We start from the raw sequence: 21,789 nt of genomic DNA on the forward strand, positions 1-21,789 counted from the left end.
ATTCAGCTTTGTGATGGTATAAAATTAAGCAGGGTAAGAGCAAAGTGATGGGTATAAATAGTCTTTTATGCTATAATCTTAGCATAATAGTGTTTGTTTTTTTAAAATCACCTTGGTGGGGGGCGCCTGGGTGGCTCAGTCGTTAAGTGTCTGCCTTCGGCTCAGGTCATGATCCAGGGTCCTGGGATCGAGCCCCGCATCAGGCTCCCTGCTCCGCGGGAAGCCTGCTTCTCCCTCTCCCACTCCCCCTGCTTGTGTTCCCTCTCTCGCTATGTCTTTCTGTCAAATAAATAAATAAAATCTTTAAAAAAATAAAAAATAAAAAAAATAAATAAATAAAATCACCTTGGTGGTATTGTATAAGATATATTGTCAAGATCAAATTAAGAAACTATTTTTTAAAAATCATTTGCAGTAGTTCAGGTCATACACTTCTACATTCATCATTATATTCGATAATGTTCACCAAGAGCCACCATTTAGGGCTACAATACTATTCTAGACACGCTCCTACCCGAAGGGTCCCCTATAACAAGAGCTACGTATTTAGCATTTACGATTTGCCAAACACTTGACACACATTCACAATAAACCAGCCAGGTAGGTCTTGCTATCTCTATGTCACAGAAGAGCATGCTTGGAGGAGAAGCTGAGTAACCTGAGCAAGGCCACAGGGCAAGGAGGTGACATTGACAAGGTTCCCACTGAGGGCCTGTCCCAAAGCCTGGGTTCTCTGCGTGGCACTACACAACTTCAAAACATTCCCACCGAAGTCTAGAAGATGAGGGAAGGCTGAAAGACACATATTTAGTACTTAAGGTGGTACAAGGTGAGTGCCATGTGAGTCATCCCAGAGAAAAGGGTCCTTTCTAGTCAAGAGTGACCAAGGAAGGCACCCAGCAGGGTGAGATTTCAGCAGGTGAAGCTGTGGAGCTGGGCGGGGAGAAAGCGGCACCCCAGGAACAGCACTCGGACTCAGACTCTGGTGACAGCCCAGGTCCTAATTCCTGTCCCATCACTCACCAGCAGCAGCCCCTGGGCGAGGCACTGATTTGCCTGCACCTCAATTAATTCATCAGCAAAATGGGACAAGAGCAATATATTCCTCTTAGGGTTAGTGTGAGGATTAGGAACAATCTATGTAAAGTATTTAGCATAAGTACATGGTAAGCCCCAAACAAACAGCAGAATGGCAGTTAATAGTAGATGTGTTTCAAGTATGGCAAATAGTCCAGACAGGCCTCCAGTCCTCTCACAGTAAAATGAAAGATATGGTTGATGATAAAATTGAGACTAAGATTGAGGACCAAGTGAATATTCATCTGGGAAGCTGGTCTCTTTTCAGCAGGGAATCAATCATGAGAGGAAATAAGCCATATTCATGGCATTCTGAGCAGATCTCCCAGGGGAGCCCCCAGCCCCACCCTCTGGCATCTGGCTCACTTGTGACCCTTTCAGAAGAAGTGTGAGGCCCTAGGGACTGGTTCAAGCAAGGTCTTTAGGAAAAACAGATACTGTCACTCGGATCAACGCCTAATGTGTCCAAGATTTTTTTTTCTTTTCTCACTCCCTCTATCCTGTACCTTCCCCCCACAAACACATAGTAATGGCTGAGGCACAATTATTAACCCAACTTCTCTGGGAGACTGTTTGTCTTTATTCACTAAGGCAATGAATAAATAAATAAATAAAATCTCCAGGAACCAATCCGGGTAGCTTGGTAGCTTGGATCACTATTTATTTAAATAGTTTTTAAATTTGGTAAAACCTGGCTTTTACTTATTTAAGTTGATGTCATTTCTATAATGTGATTATTATATTACTCATTTAATGACACTATAATGAAGACACTCTTGGTGATGATGGTTCTGTTCACTTATCTTGATTGTGATGATTTCATGGGTGTATAACATATGCCAAAACTTACCTAACGTACACCTTAAACATGTGTGGTTTATTACATGTCAATTAAACCTCAATAAAGCTGTTAAAAAATACAGTAAAAATTTAGTAATTCATGTAATTATTAAAAGGTATAAAATTGTTATCCACATACAATGTTCATATTGTGAACATAAATATATATTCATAATATGAACATATGAGCATGTATATTTAAATCTTAACTCTAAAAAGATTTATCAGGACACAAGATTATGTAGAAATGCATACACAGGCTTGTAAAACTTGCCTGTAGCAGCAATATTTGCAACAGCTAAAAGGTAGACACCACCCAAGTGTCCCTGGAAAGATGAATGGATAAACAAAACGTGGTACACACATACAATAGCCTTGAAAAGGAAGTAAAGTTCTGACAAATGCTACCATGTGGAGGAGCCTTGAAGACTTATGCTGAGTGAAATAAGCCAATCACAAAAGGACAAATACAGCATGATTCTACTTACATGGGGTACCTAGAGCTGTCCGAGATACAGGGTTGGGGCAAAGGGGGATTGTTTAATGGGGACAGAGTTCAACTTGACAAGATGCAGAGTTCTGGAGATGGATGGTAGCGCTCATTTGCACAATGGGCATGTTCTAACTGCCCCTGAACTGTCCACTAAAGCATGGTTCAGATGGTCAATTTTACGTTGTGTGTATTTTCCCACCATGAAAGAGACAGAAGTTCCTACACATTACTGTAAAATCAGTAAACGTGTTATTTTGTAATTCTTAAAAATGTTTTTTAAGTGCTCTCATTGACATTTCAATCAAACAATTTCTGAGGTGACTTTCCCAGATTCCCTAAAAGGCCAGTTCTGTAGCTGACACCAGATTAAAACTGTTCCCTTGCATTTTACTACCAGTAGAGATCTACATATTGACTTCTTTTTCCCCTGCCACATGACCTAATACTTTCCTAACAAAGCCCTCGGAGGCCTGGGGTGGAAGGTAGGCACAATTCCTGTGAAGAAAACGTCTCTTCTGGAAGAAGGGCTCCACAGGTACCACTGGCAGCCCATGTTTATCGGGAGTGAACAATGGGAGCATATGAGTCAGGAGCTGGGCACCTGCTGACTGAAAAGGGTGTGGACCCTACGGATCAGGGCTGGATCCGACTCTGTAAACTTCACAGCAGAGAAATGATTGGGCCTCGTCCTGGCTTTCAACCTGTGCGGGTGCATGACGATGTGGTCATAACCACCAGATGGGTTTCTCCAAAGATATTTCTGTTCCCGTGCCCTAAGAGGATGCCTGAAATTGCAAAAGGGCTCCTCACAAACACGGTCTAGCCGCTGCTGCTTTGCACAGCACACGGCATCCCCAGCTCCTTGCCCACCACCTTCCTCCCGGTCTTCCAACCCTGACATCCAGAGCGCTCCGTTTTTCCCAGAGCTTCCTTTCCTTCCAGGAGTTCAGCTGACTGCAGAGTCCTATTTTCCCTGAGCAAGGGAAGAGAAGCCTTCAATCATCTGGCAGGAAGATGATAGCATCTGCTTGGGGATTCCAAGGAGATGTTTTACTGCAGCTTTTTACAAACTGATTATATTTAAAGCTCCCTTGGGGAGTGGGGGCTGGGAGGAAAGAAGCTTTGGAGAAGACCTTTGTTGGCATGAGCGAAGAACCGCTCAGACCTCCCAGGGGAACAAGCTTGTTTAAACACCAGCAATCCACATTCCCAAGTGTGTGTGCACACACAATATGTGTGGAGTTTTAAATTTCATCTCCTGCTCGGAAAGGGTCCTAAAGGGTTAAACTGTTCCAGGCAAAGGCCTGAGGCTTTTCTATCAAAATGCTCCAGATGGAAATTACAGAATTTCACTTCTCAGCTCTGTGCTGCATACATACCGCCCTTCTAAGACATTTAAAAAAAAAAAAAGGACAAGACCCGCAATGTTCTCAAGAAAGAAAATTTGACTGCCCAGCACACAGTACCACTCTTGTTTCAGAGGATTCCTCCTGGAATATTTGCATTAACCGTCAATCTTAAGCTTTCTGGGGCACTAGAAAAACTCAAGGTATGGCGAGGGTAAAGGAAAGGGGGTCCTGAGTAAGGAGAGGGCGACAGTGAGCCAGGAAACTATGCAGTGATGTGAAGCCACCCAGATTATTACCTCCAGTAACCAGGCCTTGCACTCTACCACCTTGTGCTGCTCCAGTCTTGAAAGAAGCTCACAGGAAACCGGCCAAAAGGCCTCAGGTTATGACCATGAACCTGACCAGGGCTGTCAAGACTTTCCAGAGATTCATGTATATGAAAGCGTTTCATTAATTGGAAAGAGCCATGTAAAAGCATTAAGAATATTATTGCTTTCGAGTCAGACATTGAGAGGCATGAACTTTCAAAGGAATCTGAACACCCACAAACCAGAAACAATGATGGTTTTGAAGAAGGCGGCTACAGGGCAGGCGGACTAAGGAGGCACGCCCCTCATAAATGCACGCTGGGCGAGGGCTGGGGCTGGGGCCTCAGAAGCCCTTCAGGGCACATGCAAGCAGGTGGCGTCAAGCGAGGCAAAAGCCACAGGTTAGACAAGGTACCACAGAGTCCATTTCGAGTCCACTGGACTCAAACCATCTCTGACCGAAACAGGCAAAACCCACGACTCTGGTCAGAGAATACAAAACAGCTGCCAACAATTAGACACTTTACCTGTTCATTTTACAGAAAGGGAAACTGAGGTCTACAGGGTTTAAGATACCTTTCACCACTACTGGAGGAACGGAAACTAGAACTCAAGTTTCATTCCGAGACTTGTGCCCCATCATGGAACAGCTGGTGCCTTGGGGGTGAATGGGCAGTGTGGCCTTATGGTTAACCCAATGCAGCAGGAAGCCAGGCCCACTAAGCGGGGAGCAGACTGCGCCATGGGTGAGCACACATACCACTCCAAATGATTTTGATATATATGCTCTCACTGACTCCTCACAACTGCTCAGGAAATGCACAGTATTTTGCCTATTTTCCAGTTAGGAAACTAAGGCTCGGACAAGTCACGGAATTTGCCCAAGGGGCAAGGTGAGCAAGTGACCAAACTGAGATTTGAAACCTAGGTCCCTTCAACTCAAAAACCTGTGCTCTTCGCCACCAGACCAAAAGGGCAGTTTTCCTTTTTATCTTGGCATCTGTGAGAGAGGACCAGCAGCAGTACCAGTCCCATGTAACACGTAAAAACCTGAAACTCGGAATTCTGACCGACGGCTTCTACCTAGTGGGGGAGCAGAGCCAACCTAGAACCCGGGTCCTTTGTCTCCAATCTCAATGCCCTTCCATGAAGAACCTCGGTTCTACAACATAAGCTCCGTAAGGGAGGGGTCTTTGTCTTGTCCACTGCTCTGTCGCCAGCCCCTAGAAGGCACTAAATAAAGGGCTGACGAATAAGGGAATGGAGTCGAGCTGCCAGGGTTTGGCTGTGTGACCTTGGGAAGGCTTCTCACCCTCTCTAAGCCTGTTTCTTCATGCACTGAATGCGGGGTAAAATAATATCTACCTTCCTGGTTGATGTGAGAATTAAACAAGACAACTCATATAAAGCACTTGGGACAGGCTGGAACATCATGAGCACCCAAACTGTAACCCATTATTATTATTACTACTGCTATTATTCATTGACAGATTTGGGCTTCTTACGGATTTCTTGTTTCCTACTCTGGTCAGATGATGTTTCATGGTAAGTAGGAATAGAATAAAGCAAAGAACTGGAAGTCGGTAACCTCCTTCTCATTCCAACTACCACCACCTAGCTGTGTGACCTTGGACAAGCCTCTTAATTTCTCTGTACTCTCCTCCACTATAAAATGAGGGACTAAATCATTTAAATCAGTTTTTTATCAGGCACCTTCTCTGAGTAAGACATCATGCTCAGCCACCTATAAAATTCTATGATCCTGAAGAGTGTCAGTGAAAATATCAGAGCAAAGCAAAACAGTCCCCTGCTTGCGGCAAGGTTGAAGAGAAACCCCAAATAGCCAACTGCATTACATCATCTCAATGAGCAATGTTTGTAAATACACAAGTGTTCAATTTTGAGACACTCGTGAGAAATCTTTCACCAATAGGAATCAGCAGACAAGGTTCTATTAACACCTATCAGCCCTGAACCTTCCAAAAAATAAACATGTAAAATCACTTTGCACCTTAGTCAAATGGTGTGCTTCTGGAGAGAAATCTGGGAAAGTCAAAGTTATTAACACTCCCTATGGCAACAGTTAAGAATAGGATATGTAAAAAAATAGAGTGACATATCTGGTTAAAATGGCAAGGGGGATTCCAGGAGCAGAATACAGTGCATCTGGACAGGACACAGAGGCCAGTGGCCTATTGTTTACAAAAACAGGCCCAGATTATGAACAGTGACAAGAGGCCAAGACCTCAATTATAACTCACAACCACACCTCTCCCAATCCCTGTTCAACTGAAGTTATCAATCAATCAACTCCCCCATCTCTGTAATAAACCCACCAATATTTGCAGCCAAGTGGAGAGAAGGTCCCTCAGGGCACCTCCAGCATTGACCAAGCTGATGACATTAAAAAGATCCTACAGGCAAAATGGGGACTTCAAACTGCATTCCAACCTTCCAAGAGATAAGGCAGCTGCCCATTTCAAGCTCTACACTATCCCCACCCCAGGCGATCATTAGAAGGGAGACATGGCCCTTCCCAAGTCCTCTATGATAGGAAAAGGTCTCCTTGCATTGGTGCAGGGAAAGAAGGAGGGGCCCCTCCCTCTGTACTCTGAAACAAAGGAAAACCCAGAGCTCCAACCATGTGGTGTAACATTCAAGGCCACCCACCTCTCCCACTCCCCAGCTGAAGTCTCAATGGGCTAGAGCACATGGCTCTTCCCAGTGGCTGCCCAGGAAGGGACAGTGCCTTGCACAAACACATCCTGGGGCTCTTTCACAGGCGGGAACCCTCCTATGGGAACGACTGGTTAAAAAAAGGTTGTCTGGGAACGGGCTCTGATTCATGCACCAAGTCAGGTAGTCAACTAAATGTGCAGACAGGTCAGCTGGTTTCTCTAGGTCCACATTTTGCTTTACCCTTCACATTTTTGCAGAGGGAAGTGGGCCTTTAAAAGCACGCCTTCTGGAGCAGAGGGTGACAACACAGAAGGGTTAAACAATTATGTCTTCCCATTCTCCAGAATCAGCACCACCCAGCAACCCTAACATCCCAACTCCATTCATGTTTAGGTGAGGGCGGAGACAGGGTGTGAAATGACCTTATTCTTTCTGTTCGCTGATCTCTGATTGAATGCAAGGCAACCAGAGATTTGGCAGGTACAAGGTGCACCCAAGGTGGCTACAGACTTTCTGTGTCCGATGCCATAGCAAATGTCACCTTTTGATATAGTGCATCAGGAAAAACCCCCACCTCTTCCAGGGCTCCCCAAATGGTATACCTTCTCAAGGCTGCCTTTCTCTATCTGGACTCCTCTTCAACCTCAGAAATAAATTCCCAAACACCTGTCAGATTTCAGTTGTCCTTCAAGGAAACCTGACCCAGACACCCAGAGGCAAATTGCCGCCTTTCTCTTTCCAAGAACCTCCCGCCCCTCCCCCATCCTATCTAGCCGGGGGCGGGGGGCGGGGGGGAGGACTGCCAAAATCAGGGCCAGCCCTACAGAACAAACCTAATGCCCACTCTGAAAATTCCTTTCCAGAGCTGGTGGCCCCTGGCACAGCCCATCCCTCGGAGGCTCAAACCCACCTATGAAACCACCTCTGGGTTCAGCCTGCCCCCACCTGCTCCACCCAAAGAAATGAACATCCTGCAAATCAGGGTGGAAATACATGCCTCAATGGTCCACAGAGCATATGCATTATGCTATTTTTCAAAGCCCTTACCTTTGACCTGAGTATCGTACTCTGCTATGATCTCCTTATCCTTTTTGAATTTGGCCGGAGACGTCATGTTTTCCTTCTTTCTTCCAAATTCAAATTGTGAATTGATAGATCCACGGGAAAAATTCAACCACCGAAATCAATACCTCCAAGACTGCTTCTCCCAAGAGCAGAAGGGGCCCCCCGCGGTGGTCTCCAGCGCTCCGGGGAGCGCGGGCTGCGGGCTGGGCAGAAGGCTACGGCGGGCACATGCAGACGGTGGGCGCTGGGGCCGGGCGCGGCGGCGGCTGGTTCCTGTGCTAGAGCCGGAGCCGCAGCCTCAGCATTAGCCGGGAGAACTGCAGCGCCCGGAGGCTGGCCTGGGGTCTGACATCAACGACAGAGGCAGGGAGTGGAAGTCCTTCCGCACAACATGGTGTGGGGGGTGCGGGGGTGTGGACGCGCCCAGCTGTGTCCCCGGGAGGGAGTGGGTGCGTAAAAGGGTGCCGGGGAGGGCTGGGCGTGCTTCGCGGTTTTTTGTTGCACAGGCTCGAAGATGCTGCAAATCAAATCCCAAAAGGGAGCCGCAGCAGCGCAGACTGGATCGGAAGTCGTTTGCTCCGGTTCACTTGCCTGTAAATGCAGGGAAAAGGGGAGGGGGCGATCAGCCCCAGCGCAGATCCTAATCGCGGCGGGGGTGAGGTAGGGGCCGTCGTTCCAAGCCCGGCCTGGACCCATTCATCTCGGCCAAACACCAACCCGGCCCACAGAGCCCGGCGCGGCGAGGTGCGGAGGAAGGAAGCTCCCCTCCGGATTGTGTTTTAAGGCTGGAAGAAAACACTTCGGAGCAGCCGCCTGCGCGGGCTTCGGGTGGGGACTGCGGCGGGAACGCCGGGCTCCGGGCGGGGACTGCGGCACCTCGGCGGCCTCCGAGCCCCGACAGCGCTGGGCAGCCGCCAGCTGAAGGGAGCACTCTCGGCAGTGGCTCCGACGCGGCCCCTGATCCCCGGCCGGGGCAACTCCCTGGACATCAAAAGGGATCAAAGCCAGGGAGGGACAAGCCACCCGGGCACAACTTTTCTTTCCCTCCCGCCCCTCCTCCCAGTTGTTTTGTTTTTGGTTACTAGCTTCTCTGGGCAGAAAAATGTGGGGGGGGGGGGGGGTGGGGAGAGAGACCTGCAGGAAAAAGCCTGCTCGGCACGGGGCACATCCAGGAAAACAATGTGGTCGACAGAAGCAGGAAACGGGTTAGAGGCTAGGGTCGGAGTCGGGAAAACCCGGGGGAGGGGAAGGAAGGCAGCCACCGCCTCCCCCAAGCCAGGGACGAGAGTGACTCTTAAATGCCACCCCCGATATTTTTTGTCACCATTGCCCAGAGATCCCTGATACCGCACCCAGACCCAGGCTGGGGGAAGGGGGGGGTCGGAAGGGTGGCAGTCCCGACTCCTCGCACCAGGAGGTGCCGGAGGAAATCCCGCCCCGGCCCAGGCCCGGGAGGCGGGAGGGAAGCAGCGGTAGCTCAGAGTCGGGCGTCTTGCTCCCCACCGTGCCGCAGCGGCTACCCTCCCTCCTTGGTCGCCCCTTACCCTTTCCTTGTCAGGAGGCGGCGGGGGGGCGCGTGGGGGGGCTCCCGCCGGTGTCTCCCACTTCCCGCGCCCGGAGGAAGAGGGAGCCCAGGCGGCGTGGTGGTTCAGGCGGGCAGGAAGCGGGGAGGGGGGTGTGAGGTGGGGTCCAGAGGCTGCACGGGAGCCGGGGATAACTGGAGCCTCAGCACACGCTTGGGAGGTGGAGAGAGGGTACGGGGCGGGGGGGGTGAGGAGACTACCGTGGGCCACGATGTTACATGAAGTGTAAGGATGTTAGCAACTTGGGGTACACGCTACCGGTCTGGGAACCCGGGTGCGTAAAAGGAGCCGTTCCAGGCGGGCCGAGGGCTGGGACAGGGCAAGAGCCCCGGAAGCAGTGCGGAACAACTATCCTTCTGGGTCCTGGGCTGTAACCGGCTGTCTGCCAGGGCTTGGAGACAGGGGAAGAGGATACCGGATGGTTACGGGTGATGCCAGCGACGGTTGCCCAAAAGTGGACCAAGGCTGCCCGTGTGCAGAGGACTTGGGGAGGGGGCTGGGTGCGGGCTTCGCGGCGGCAGAGTCCCAGGGCAGAGTCCCAGGCTGTGCGGTGAAGGGCAGAGAGAGATGCAGTCCTGAGAAGTATTATGGGCTGTACTAGAAGATTTGGAGAGGGTCGGGGGGAGGGGGTCTGAGGGATTCCGGGCGGCACGGCTAGGCGATGCCGCCAGCAGCATCCGCACCCTCTCCTTCCCGCCCCTGCCGGGGTTTGTTCAGTCAGGGCTCCAGCCCGGCGGCCGGGAAGAGGAAAGGGGAGAGGGAAGGAGCCTTTACCTGGCTCTGACGCGACGGGTCTCGGGCCCCCGGCTCCGCTTCCCACTCTGAGATCTCCTCCCCTCTTCCCCGCCACCCGCTTCTACGCAGATCGGTCCCCTAGTCCCCTGAGGTGCCTCCGCCAACTCCGCAGGACCCCGCCGGGAAGCAGAGCCCACCCCCTTACCAATCACCGCCCGTTTTCTATCGACCGATGGGGCCTGTAGCCAATAGGAATAGCTGATCCCGAGAGGACTGGAATGAGAAGGAGGAGCTGGCGAAACTCGGAGGTGTGACTAGCACCACCGAGGCGTGGTCACAGAGTAAGCTCCTCCCCGGGTTGCCGAGCCCTAAAGTAGAATTAATGGGCGGGGTTAAAGTGGAACCAACAGCCAACACAAACTCTTGAGGGAAAGCACGACCAATTGGACCAGGGTAGAGAGGAGGGGCGTTGCGGAGAATTTTAGCCAATAGAGAGTAGAGATCTCGGGACTGTAGAAAGTCTTCCAATAAGAAGCGCGAAGGGCGTGCCTTGACTCTTTCACTGGGGCGAGAGAAGGATTTGCCCAAAACTCCCGGGGCCGGCCAATGAGAGCGGAGGCGGAGCCAAGCTCGACCAACCATAAAGCTGAGCTGATCACAGCACCGTTACTGAGGCGGGGCGTAGGGTCTCCAAGCCACTAAGATCTCAGCAGGGGAAGGCTCCGGAGCCTTCCAATGCGGGACGCAGGCGAACTCTGGTTCTCCCAATCGGTGCGCGGCACCGGCAATTCAAACTGACAGCCGGTTGGAAAGGCAGAGAGAGCGGAAGAGGGAGCAAAAAACGACGCGTTCGGTGACAGAGCCCCCAGCGCCGACTGAGCCCCCAAAGCGATCTCTGCCCCGTCCTACCAACCCCACCGCGCGCTCCGGAATGGCCGCTCGGAGGGAGACCTAAGGGGACGGCGGGGGGCACGAGGGAGAGCTGAGGGACGGGGGACCGAGAGAAACGGCGCGAGAGCCAGCCAGCACGCTGAGGGCTGGGGGCTGCCAGGAGAGAAGTGAAGCGGGGGCTCGCGAGCGAGCAGAGCGGAGGAGGGTCCCGGGAGGACTGAAGAGAACCGGGGTTCGTCCGGGTGGGAAAAGCCAAGGGGATTTCTGGATCCTGGGAAGAGGAGAAAGATTTCCAAAGACGAGGCGTGGGTAGGGACGCTTGGCCGGCGATCCGGGGGAGGAGGGGGAGGAATTGGAGCGCTCGGAGGGAGGGGCTTAGGAGGAGAGCTTTCAAGGAAAGACACTGCTGGAGAAAGTTTAGGGAATTGCTAAAGGGGCGGGGCTGAAGAGTAGAGGAGCCTTTTAGACGCGAGGCTGGGGGGCCTACTGTAGAGAAGTTCCGCAGGCCCCTTGCAGCTCGCCGCCCCCGCAACTTCAAACCCCATTCCCTTCCCCGAAAATTAAAAGGAAAGCCACATATGCTGCTTCGCCCTGCTCCTCCTCAATAAATATTATTTTCACCCTCCCACGGGAAAACAGAAAAGAACTCATTTCCTTCCCTAAAGTTTAGGGCTTAGAAAAGCTCTAGACCTCGCAATTTGATTTTTAACCTGGGGGAATCAAACTAGGAAAGTCTCCTCTTTCAAAATCCTACACCGCATCCTTCCCGGGACGCCATGTCTACCAGCACTTGTAGTTTCAAGGACCGGTGCGTGTCCATCCTGTGTTGCAAATTCTGTAAACAAGTGCTCAGCTCTAGGGGAATGAAGGCTGTTTTGCTGGCTGATACTGAAATAGACCTTTTCTCTACAGACATCCCTCCTACCAAGTAAGTCATGCTAGTGGCGGGCAACGGTAGCCTTTAAATGGGAAAAGTGTATGCTTTGGACCTCTGGGAGTCAACAAGGAGGTTATCATTTTGGTGTTCCAGCCACTCCCAACAGTCTGATGATCCCCTTGGATTATAACTAAGTGGGCAGACTGTCTGGACAAAGTCTGTGGTTTAGCCAGAGTGGTCAGTCCTGATGTAATGCTTCTAGTTCAGTTATAGTCATGTGACCACATCCCTGAAGTTGAATCCCTGGCGCTGTGCCCTGCCCAACCATCTCACTGGATCGAGTCCATGACCTAGACCCTAGACTCTAGGTAAAGTCAGGCAAGATTTTCTGTACTGTTAGAGAAAAGAGGCCACTAAATTTTTCATTTTTATCCATGAAGTTTTAGGCCAAAAAATATTCATAATTTTCTGCCATTATTTGCGATTGGCAGGCTGAATCAGATCCATTGTCCATGTAAGTTGGTGTTCTTTTCTCAAAAATCTCTCTCCTAATGAGCGAGAAATAGATTTGTATGCGATGAAATGGAGACTTAGCCCTGACACAATCCTTGTCCACTATTTCAGATACCATGCATTTGTTTGCGTAATTAAATCCTCTAAATTCTGTTTTCAGACACTACCCACTTTTGTAGGTAGAGTCCTTAAGAATTTGCTACCGATTTGGAAGAATAGCCATTTTATTTGACTCAAATATACCTTTTCTGGCTCTAAAAGGTACTTTCTCTTTCCATGGTCAGCATATATATGCCCTTACATAATTTTCAAAATTTGGGTCTTTATCATTAAAGTGAAAGAGATAAAATATGGGTGAACAGCTAGTCTTTGGACACAGAGCCAGAGGAAGCAGGCCAATAATCATAACACTTTAAAATGAACTTTGCAATGATAGAAACTTGAACATTTTAAAAATCTACTCCAAACTGTGAACTGTTCCTTTCTTGAAATCTTTTCTGAAGTGGTTTAAGTGTAGTCATGCTTAATGCCAAAGCCAACAGCTCTCACTTACTGCAAAGATATTTGGGTTACTATTTTGAGTACCTGTGTGTGTGTGTGTGTGTGCGTGTGTTGCAAAAAGAAAAAGCACTAGACTAAATCTAGAACCTACTATTGCACAGGTTCTATGATTTGTTGTCTAGGGCTTTCTCTTTTTAGTAGCGCATCCACACAGATAACACACATGCATACAAATTTAAAATATTAATCCATTCATCTTTGCAATAGATGTAGTAAACAATAAGATGAGGGCTCAGATAGGTGAATTGTTAGAGGTTAGACCAGAGTCTAGAATAGAACCAGTTTTTTTCTATTGTCTATTCTTCCTTGAAGGGGTTATGACAGTGATGGATTAACGTGCTAAGATGTGTATGAATTAATGAACACATTAAGATTTTTTAAATGGAAGTTTTGTTGCATTTATGGTAAGCTCACAAGTATTAACTGACTCTTACAAAATATATTATTGTTCTACTTTACAGTCTCTTTCAGCCTTTTTGGGCCTACAAAATTCACGCTAAATCACAACCAAAAGTACACTTAATGGCAAGGATATGAAAAAACTGGAACCCTTGTGCATTATTGGTAGGAACATAGAATGGTTCTGCTGCTATGGAAAATAACATGGAAGTTCCTAAGAAATTGAATATAGAATTACCATATGATCCAGGAATCCCAGTTCTGGGTGTGTGTATATATCTGAGTGTGTATTTATATTTAGTTATATATATCCAAAAGAATTCAATGCAGGATTTAAAAGATATATTTGCACACACATGTTCTCAGCAGTATAATTCACAATAACCAAGAGATGGAAACAACACAAATGTTAATTGTTCATCAGCAGATGAATGAATAAACAAAATGTGGTATATGCATACAATATAATATTATTCAGCCTTAAAAAGGAAGGCTATCCTGCTGAATGCTACAGCATGGATGGACGTTGAGAACATTATACTAAATGAAATCAGCCAGTCACTAAAAGACAAATACTATGTGCTTTCACTTACACGTGCTGTATAAAATAGTCAGATTCATAGAAACAGAAAGTAGATGGTGGTTGCTGAGGGCTGAGGGAAATGGGGAGTTGTTTAATGGGTATAGAGTTTCAGTTTTGCAATATGAAAATGGTCTGGAGATTCATTGCACAACAATGTGAATACACAACACTTCAGAACCGTACACTTACAAAATGGTTAAGTTAGTAGATTTTACATTATATGTGCTTTTTACAACATTTTTTTAAAAGTACCTTGACTATTTCTGCACATTTCCCTCTCCAGTGCTGTGGACTTCATTGGAAGATGCTATTTCACTGAAATCTGCAAATGTAAACTGAAGGACATCGCATGTTTAAAATGGTAATTTTTTTTTTTTAAGATTTTATTTATTTATTTGACAGAGAGAGACACAGCGAGAGAGGGAACATAAGCAGGGGGAGTGGGGGAGGGAGAAGCAGGCTTCCCACCGAGCAGGGAGCCCGACGTGGGACTCGATCCCAGGATCCTGGGATCATGACCTGAGCCGAAGGCAGACGCTTAACAACTGAGCCACCCAGGCGCCCTAAAATGGTAATTTTTGGCAAGATTCTAGATAGCCCTGCATTTGGAAGATGGATGTTAACACCACAGCACGGAGAAAGGTTCAGTGGGCTGAATCGAGCACTGGTTATAACCCATGCAATGAGCCATTGAAAACCCATTGTTATTTAGAGTAATTTTTTAAAAGGGTCTTGTGGCACATTTGTATATGATTTTACAATTTTTCAAAGTGCATTGACAAATATCTGCTTTCATTTTCAGAAAAAGGCAACATAGTTTAGGAGGAAAAAACACATAGAGTTACGATCATAAAAAATCAGGTTTGAGCCCTGGCCCTACTCTTACTCTCAATGTGATCTCAAGTAAACTCCTTAAACCTCTGAACCCCTGAACCTCTGTTTCCTTGTTTAATTTATATCTTAAGAAAACATAAACTATCTTCCAACTTAAGAAGATAGAAATTTAATTGTCTTTTGTGTTTACTTTATAGAGTGTTATGAATGTTAAAAGGCTTAATAGATTACAAATTATGACACAGATGAAAACTATTACTATTATCTTTTTTTTTTTTTTATTTGACAGAGAGAGACATAGCAAGAGCAGGAACACAAGCAGGGGGAGTGGGAGAGGGAGAAGCAGGCTTCCCGCAGAGCAGGGAGCCCGATGTGGGACTCGATCCCAGGACCCTGGGATCATGACCTGAGCCGAAGGCAGACACTTAACGACTGAGCCACCCAGGCGCCCTACTATTATCTTTTGAGAGGTGGGCAGACTTGAGTATTATTAGTCCCATTTTAGAGAGAAGAAAGCTGAGATTTTTTTTTTTTTGCACTTAAATGGGGTTTGGGTTATAAATTATAATCCTAATATTCAAATTCTTATGTGCTAATAATGATTTAAATTCATTCTTTCATTCATTCAAACTGTATATTGAAGTTCTACTATGTGCTAGTCATTGATATGGGAGCTAGAAATACAGCAATATGTAAGACAAAGTCACTGGCTTTTAGACATTCTAGTGGGAAGGCAATCGGTAAGATATTTATTTTTTTTAAAGATTTTATTTATTTATTTGACAGAGAGAGACACAGCGAGAGAGGGAACACAAGCAGGGGGAGTGGGAGAGGGAGAAGCAGGCTCCCCGGTGAGCAGGGAGCCTGATGCAGGGCTTGATCCTAGGACCCTGGGATCATGACCAGAGCCGAAGGCAGACGCTTAACGACTGAGCCACCCAGTAAGATGTTACCATCAGTAAGATATTTAAATAAATAGGATATTGAATAGGGTGTGGGGGATCGCCAGTTGGCTCAGTCGATGGAGCACAGGACTCTAGGTCTCGGGGTTGTGAGTTCAAGCCCCATGTTGGGTGTGGAGCCTACTTTAAATAAAGTTTGGGATGCCTGGCTGGCTTAGTCAGTAGAGCATGTGACTCTTGATCTCAGGGTTGTGAGTTCAAGCCCTGCATTGGGCGTGGAGACTTATTAAAAAAAAAAAAAAAAAAGAAGCTATTTAATATGATGGAAAGTGCTCCAAAGGAAATAATAATAATAAATGATAGAGAATTATAGAGTTTGGGAGAGCAGGTAAAAGCTCTTTTGAGGTAGCATGCTCAGAGAAGCCTTCTCATCAGAAGGTAACATTGGAATTGAATCCAAAAGGATGAGAAGTACCCCAAGGGAAAATGTTCTAGGCAGATAGAACAGCAAGTGCAGAGAACCCAAGGCAAGAAGAAGCTTAACATGTTTAAGGAATAAGATGATGGCCAGCGTGGCTGAGACATTGTGAACATCAAGAGAGAATTGTATGAGTAGATTAGAGATATAGTCAGAACCGTTGTCCAATAGAAATCTACAAGCTGCATATGTAATTTAAAATCTTCTTTAAAAAATAATAAATGAATAAAATCTTCTAATAACCACATTTTAAAAAGTAAAAAAGAAACAAGTGAAATTAATTTAAGTTGTATATTTTATTTAACCCAGTGTAACCAAAATATTGTTTCAACATGTAACCAACATAAAAAACTATTAACACAATATTTTACATTCTATTTTTTATTCTTAGTCTTTGAAATCTCGTGTGTTTTCTATTTACACACACTTCAGTCTAGCCAAACTTCAAGTGCTCAATAGCCACATTTTGGATAGCACAGATCTAGACCTTGGTATGAAGGGGTTTTTTGTTTTGATTTTTGGCCAATGGGAAGCCCCTGAAGGGGTTTTAACAGGGGATCAAAATGATCTGATGTGTCCCTACTAGACTGTTAGTTCCATGAGAACAAGGACTTTGTCTACTGTTGGATTCTCAGCACCTAGAACAGTACCTGGCACATAGTAGATGCTCAATAAACATGAGCTGAATGAGTGAATGAATATGGATGATGATTAAAGCCATAGAATTTACTCTTGCAGTATTGTCTTACAAATAACTGTCAGTCCCGGTCCAAGAACAACTTGCTTTCATTTGTTTGCCTTTCCAAGCAGATTATGATTAGAAGACATATTTTAAGTAGGCTGGTACCTTTTACAGTATTTTTTTTATAGGGCCTCACAAAAATGACTGACTCGCACATCTCACAGGGTGGAAACAAGCTATAATAAGAATTTTTACAACCCAAGGTATAAGTAGTTCGTGTTGTCATTTAAAAAAAGAAAAAGCACTAGCTAAAACATTCCCTGTATATTCACTCTATTTAATAGTGACCACATAGGGGAAAAAAAATCTGTGGAAGAATTAGGTACTTATAATCAGATGGATAATCTTGAAGACAGTAAAAACTTTTGCAACTTTCTCTAGAAGCTATGGATTTGCTTTATTTCTGAATTCCTTCAAAACACCAGGACTAAAATTAGAGCAGCCAGCTTGTGTTTGGTTTACAAGGGCTCATGCTGTCTTCCTACTCCTCCATCTGTTGAAACAGTTTTTAGGTGCTGGCATTGAACTAGAACATAGAAGAACCTAACCTGCTGCAGTCCTGGGCATAGCAAAAACCTTTTTACCCACAGCACATCAGTTGTGGGTGCTTTACAGAACATATCACGACCCTAGGGCATGGCATTTAGAAGCTAGCTTAAGGAAAATGCACAGAGTAATACTAGCGAAGAAATGGAGAATGTGTTAGTATTGTTTCACTTAACTGAAAGACCATTTTCCCATTTGGCAGTAGCACTGTCAAATTTAACATTACTGGAGTAACTCCTATCCCAAAGGTCCTAGCGATGGAGGTTGTTAGGAGGAAATGAGGTCTTCATATGGTCTATCTATTTACCTTAGCACATAAAAATGCTTATATGGCCAGTTATTAGGTGGTATCTAATTATATTTACTTTCTGTCTCAGTGGGAACATTGTAGGTTATCATGTGATCGTTCCATGTTGTTCCTGCCTTCTTTCCTGCAACAATGGACACTTCTGGATGTTTCACAGCCAGGCAGTTTATGATATTAACAGACTAGACTCTACAGGTAAGAAACAACTGACTCAGAAATTTCCCTGACATTTATTTATCAATACCTGAGTGAAACTCTCAATAGATCGTTTTAGGATTCCCTCTGAAACTCTCTTACCTGGGTTGAAAGAGTGAAACTTGAGTCCTTCTATCCCAAACATTCAGTTAGGGAAACTACTAGCTAAAATTCATCACCATTTCTGCTGTTGTCATTATGTACAAGAGCCTCAAAGGTGGCTCTTCTCGTCTTTTTAAATTAATATTTTAGTTGCTCTAAATTGTTGTCTTGATACCTATTATAACTCCAGGGAATTTTGGAAGATTTTAGATTTGATGGTCAATTATGCGCGTGTGTGTGTGTGTGTGTGTGTGTGTGTGTAGGAAAGCAGGGAGGGGAGGCTGGGGCAGTGGGGAGCTGGGAGGGAGGATGGCTAGGTAACCTTTGTACTTGGTGATGTTGCTCCAGGATAAAAACAGACATTTTGACATCTATATTAATAAATTATGATGGAATTTTATTCGAGGGAAATATTTAATACCAGTATGTTGTACTAACTATTTAACATACAACCAATTCTTTAAAGGATATTTACATGATACATTTTATATTGTCTGGAGCCTCGCAGTTTTGTTGTAAGACACAGGTCTTCTCTGTCTAGTATCTATTTACACAAGAGACCAGGTTGACTTTTAGGGGATTTTTTTAGTGGGAACAATTTAAAGAACTCAACAATCCAGGTTGGCACCAATACTCTCAGGTTTTTAGATGTATGTTTTAATCTTCTTCAGAACTTAAAATATATTCCTTTTCTTAAGGCTGATTTGCCTTCACAGACTAAAGATCATGAATTGTAAGCTAGGTTCTCAGGGTCCTCAAACCTGCCAATTATGCTTAGGTTTTTATAGACTCTGATTATAAAATCACCTGGCGTTCAATTGTAGCTCTCAACCCATCATTTGCAGGTCTTAATTTCAGACTCCAGGATGTTAAGAAGGCCATTTTTGAGGAAGGACTTATCTGAGCTCCCCTGAGATATGGGCTTCTAGCTTGGGCCTCCAGTTTTATATTTGTGTTGATCATGGGACACATTAAAGGAAGTTTCTGCTTTGATACTATTTTTCCTGCTTCACAGAATTCAAAACACAGGGTGGAGATTTTTCCATTTTGATTTACTTTTTAATATTTGTCAATTTTTCAAAGATAAAAGCCCCGCATTCTTCCATTCACATTGAATCTAATCCATGAGAAACAGATGTATCACAGGATTTCCTTCCTCCCTTCTTAACAGAGAAAGGAAGGTGCTCCTTCTGTCAGATCCAATCTCTTAGTTTATTTTTTCTCCTTTGAACCAATTGTGCCGAGCTACTCATGTCTCTGAGTATTCACTCCAAGAATATCAAACTTCTCCTTTGTAACCCTAATATTGTGATTTAAAGTAAGACCTTCCAGAGGCTTGGTATAAAACAGGGTTTCTCATGGTGTTGGGACTGTCCTTGAATCACCTGAATCAGCAGCATCAAAGGAATGCATACACAAGCTTTATGAAATTCTAGAATGTTTAGACTGAAAGGGCCCCATGTCTGTGTTCTAGGCTAGGCTTCACACGTCCACCTGATTTCCCGAAACTTTCCTGAGGATGCTTGAGAAACCTCAGTTCAAATTCCCTGGGATTGGCAAATGCCCTCAAAGGCAAATTGACTTCAGCCCTCATTTACCTTTATGGGTTCTAACTATCCCTTAGGTTTTGGCCTAGTAATTCCTTATTATCCTGTTAGTTCATCAATGCCATATTACCAGAAACAGAATGCTGTTCATTCTTGGAGGGGAAATATTTTTTATTATAAACAGTGTAAACACACACACAAAAATTACAGAAAATAATAGGAGAGACATCTGTATCCAACCCCCCCAGCATGAAATAGATGCTAACTTCTTGCCTGATTAGATTCTAGTATCTCAACCAAGAGAGTTGATTATTTCCACTGTTTCAACAGTGCAACAGTGCACCTCCTTGTACATGTTTCCTTGAGTTCCTGTGCAAAATGGGCAGTTAGGAAGCAATGAGAGATGCGCTCTATCTGCTATATATGTATATATTTGCTGTACACATATTTAATTCACACAACAGAATACAGAAATAAAAAGAAATGAGCTAAAGCTATACATATGGATATAGGTAAATCTCAAAAAAATTATGTTGGATGAAAAAAGCAAATTAGAAAAGCTACATATAATGCCACACTACAAAAAATTTAAATACACCCAAAAAATAATATATATTGTCTGCAGTTGCACACATTTGTAGTAAAGGTAGTCCATCCATGGTGTACTAGTAGTGGTGGCGATTACCAGACTAGATTCAAACCACATCTCCAAACCCTGGCTCATTCCACTATCTCAGTGTGTATGGAGTGAGCATCCAGAGTTTACTGAGTCCTCCTTGTGCCCACACTGACAGCTGCAGAGTGTGAGATTTGCTTTCCTTGTTGGACTCCACTGGCTCTCCTAGAAGTCAATTAATAATGGTGTTTTTCCCAGTTTAGAATTTTCAAGTTATAGGATATAGTACGCGCCCAGAATAAACCATCTCATGACCCTCTATCACATGTATGGTGTTTTACTATATATACTACACTAGAGTCTTCAGTATGAGATCTGTCCTTTCATTAGGAAGCTTTAGATTGTTGTTTTGTTTATTGTCTTGGCAGCTACAACCTGGTCCTAAAGGTCTACCTTCATAGCCCCCAAACTAAAACCCACCTGCAGTTCATATTATAACTGGCTTCAAAACCTTGCTTTTTTTAATCACAAAAAAAAAAAAAAAAAAAAAAGCCACCAGCTACTTCCATGCTTGTTGAGGAGATGAGGAGACTTATTTCAAGCCTTTCCCCTGTACCCTCCAAAGAGACACTTAATCTAAAATAATCTTGCAAGATCTCCATCCTTAAAAATCATTAAAATAGATTTGAAAATTATCAGTGTAGAGTGATTATGGCATAATATACCTGGGGGCAGGGTTTAAGGAAATGGACCATTGAGATCCTTTGGAGTTCGAAGATTCTAGAATTCAAGCACTTGCTTAAAAGGGCCTAAAAAATGTTTATGCCCTACATGAATGATATTAGATCATTTTTATCTATGGTACATTCTTTAATATCTTTTCTCTTTATTGTTAACACTATGGTTTCATATAAGAATGTTAACATACAATGTTTCATATAGCATATTCTGAGTTGTAATCGTAATCAGCACTAAGTAATTTTATGGTTTTTCTTTTCAGGTGTAAACTTCCTACTTTGGGGCAACTTGCCAGAGATAGAGGAGAATACAGATGAAGACACATTAGATATCTCAGCAGAGGAGTGTATTCGATGAATGGGAGGGATAATGATATGTATAATATTCAGACTCTTTCCTATGTAAAATACATATTAATGGATTGACTTTAAAAGTATTAGGAAGGATTTACTACTGATTTCTCTTTTTGGGGGGGGGATGGGACATTTGTTGATTTATTTATTTGCTATCTCAGACTCATTACCTGAATTTAATTTGAGCCATTGTAGTTCTTTTCTTCTACTGATTCCTCTTCCTCTCTCCACCCCTCCACCCAGTAAAGGTGCATTCTTAAATTCAGGTTGGAGAAGATTATTTCATGTGTCACTCAACTACCTCACAATCTTGGGGAAGTTTTCTTACAGTGAGATACCAGATACTCTTCATTTTATACTCTTGAATAAAGGGCATTCGTACATATACATGTGTGTATGTCAACCAAGCATATATCCATGCGTATTAACATGCATACATATGACAAGCTCAACTGGAAATTAAAGTTTAAGAGGAA

General features: G+C 44.9%; 2 protein-coding genes across 5 annotated transcripts in view; one reads left to right on the plus strand and one right to left on the minus strand.

Annotated features, from left to right (window-relative positions):
* Positions 1–8,384, minus strand: part of SRGAP2 (SLIT-ROBO Rho GTPase activating protein 2) — a 225,494-nt gene extending 217,110 nt beyond the window's left edge. For both annotated transcript variants that reach the window (XM_021686556.2, XM_021686555.2), the window contains exon 1: positions 7,794–8,384. In XM_021686556.2, the coding sequence (XP_021542231.1) occupies positions 7,794–7,860 (67 nt within the window). In that variant the 5' untranslated portion in view covers positions 7,861–8,384. The remainder of the gene's footprint in view (positions 1–7,793) is intronic.
* Positions 8,385–11,796: 3,412 nt separating this feature from the next.
* On the plus strand, positions 11,797–21,317 carry FAM72A (family with sequence similarity 72 member A). 3 transcript variants are annotated; one of them, XM_021686559.1, is made up of 4 exons: positions 11,797–11,948; positions 14,237–14,314; positions 17,833–17,957; positions 21,223–21,317. In XM_021686559.1, the coding sequence occupies exons 1-4, from the start codon at positions 11,797–11,799 to the stop codon at positions 21,315–21,317; spliced, it is 450 nt and encodes a 149-aa protein (XP_021542234.1). The 3 variants fall into 3 exon arrangements, with proteins under 3 accessions (XP_021542234.1, XP_021542235.1, XP_021542236.1); XM_021686560.1 differs by having other exon boundaries at positions 11,797–11,828; XM_021686561.1 differs by lacking the exon at positions 17,833–17,957 and having other exon boundaries at positions 21,223–21,277.
* The last annotated feature ends 472 nt before the right edge of the window (positions 21,318–21,789 follow it).

Source organism: Neomonachus schauinslandi, chromosome 6 (assembly GCF_002201575.2).
Source record: "Neomonachus schauinslandi chromosome 6, ASM220157v2, whole genome shotgun sequence".
NCBI classification, from domain to species: domain Eukaryota; kingdom Metazoa; phylum Chordata; class Mammalia; order Carnivora; family Phocidae; genus Neomonachus; species Neomonachus schauinslandi.

Coding starts and splice junctions, on each gene's coding strand:
- FAM72A (XM_021686559.1), top strand. CDS start 11,797: ATGTCTACCAGCACTTGTAGTTTCAAGGACCGGTGCGTGTCCATCCTG. Junction 14,315..17,832: donor GACATCGCATGTTTAAAATG/GTAATTTTTTTT, acceptor TTTCTGTCTCAG/TGGGAACATTGTAGGTTATC. Junction 17,958..21,222: donor TAACAGACTAGACTCTACAG/GTAAGAAACAAC, acceptor TTTTCTTTTCAG/GTGTAAACTTCCTACTTTGG.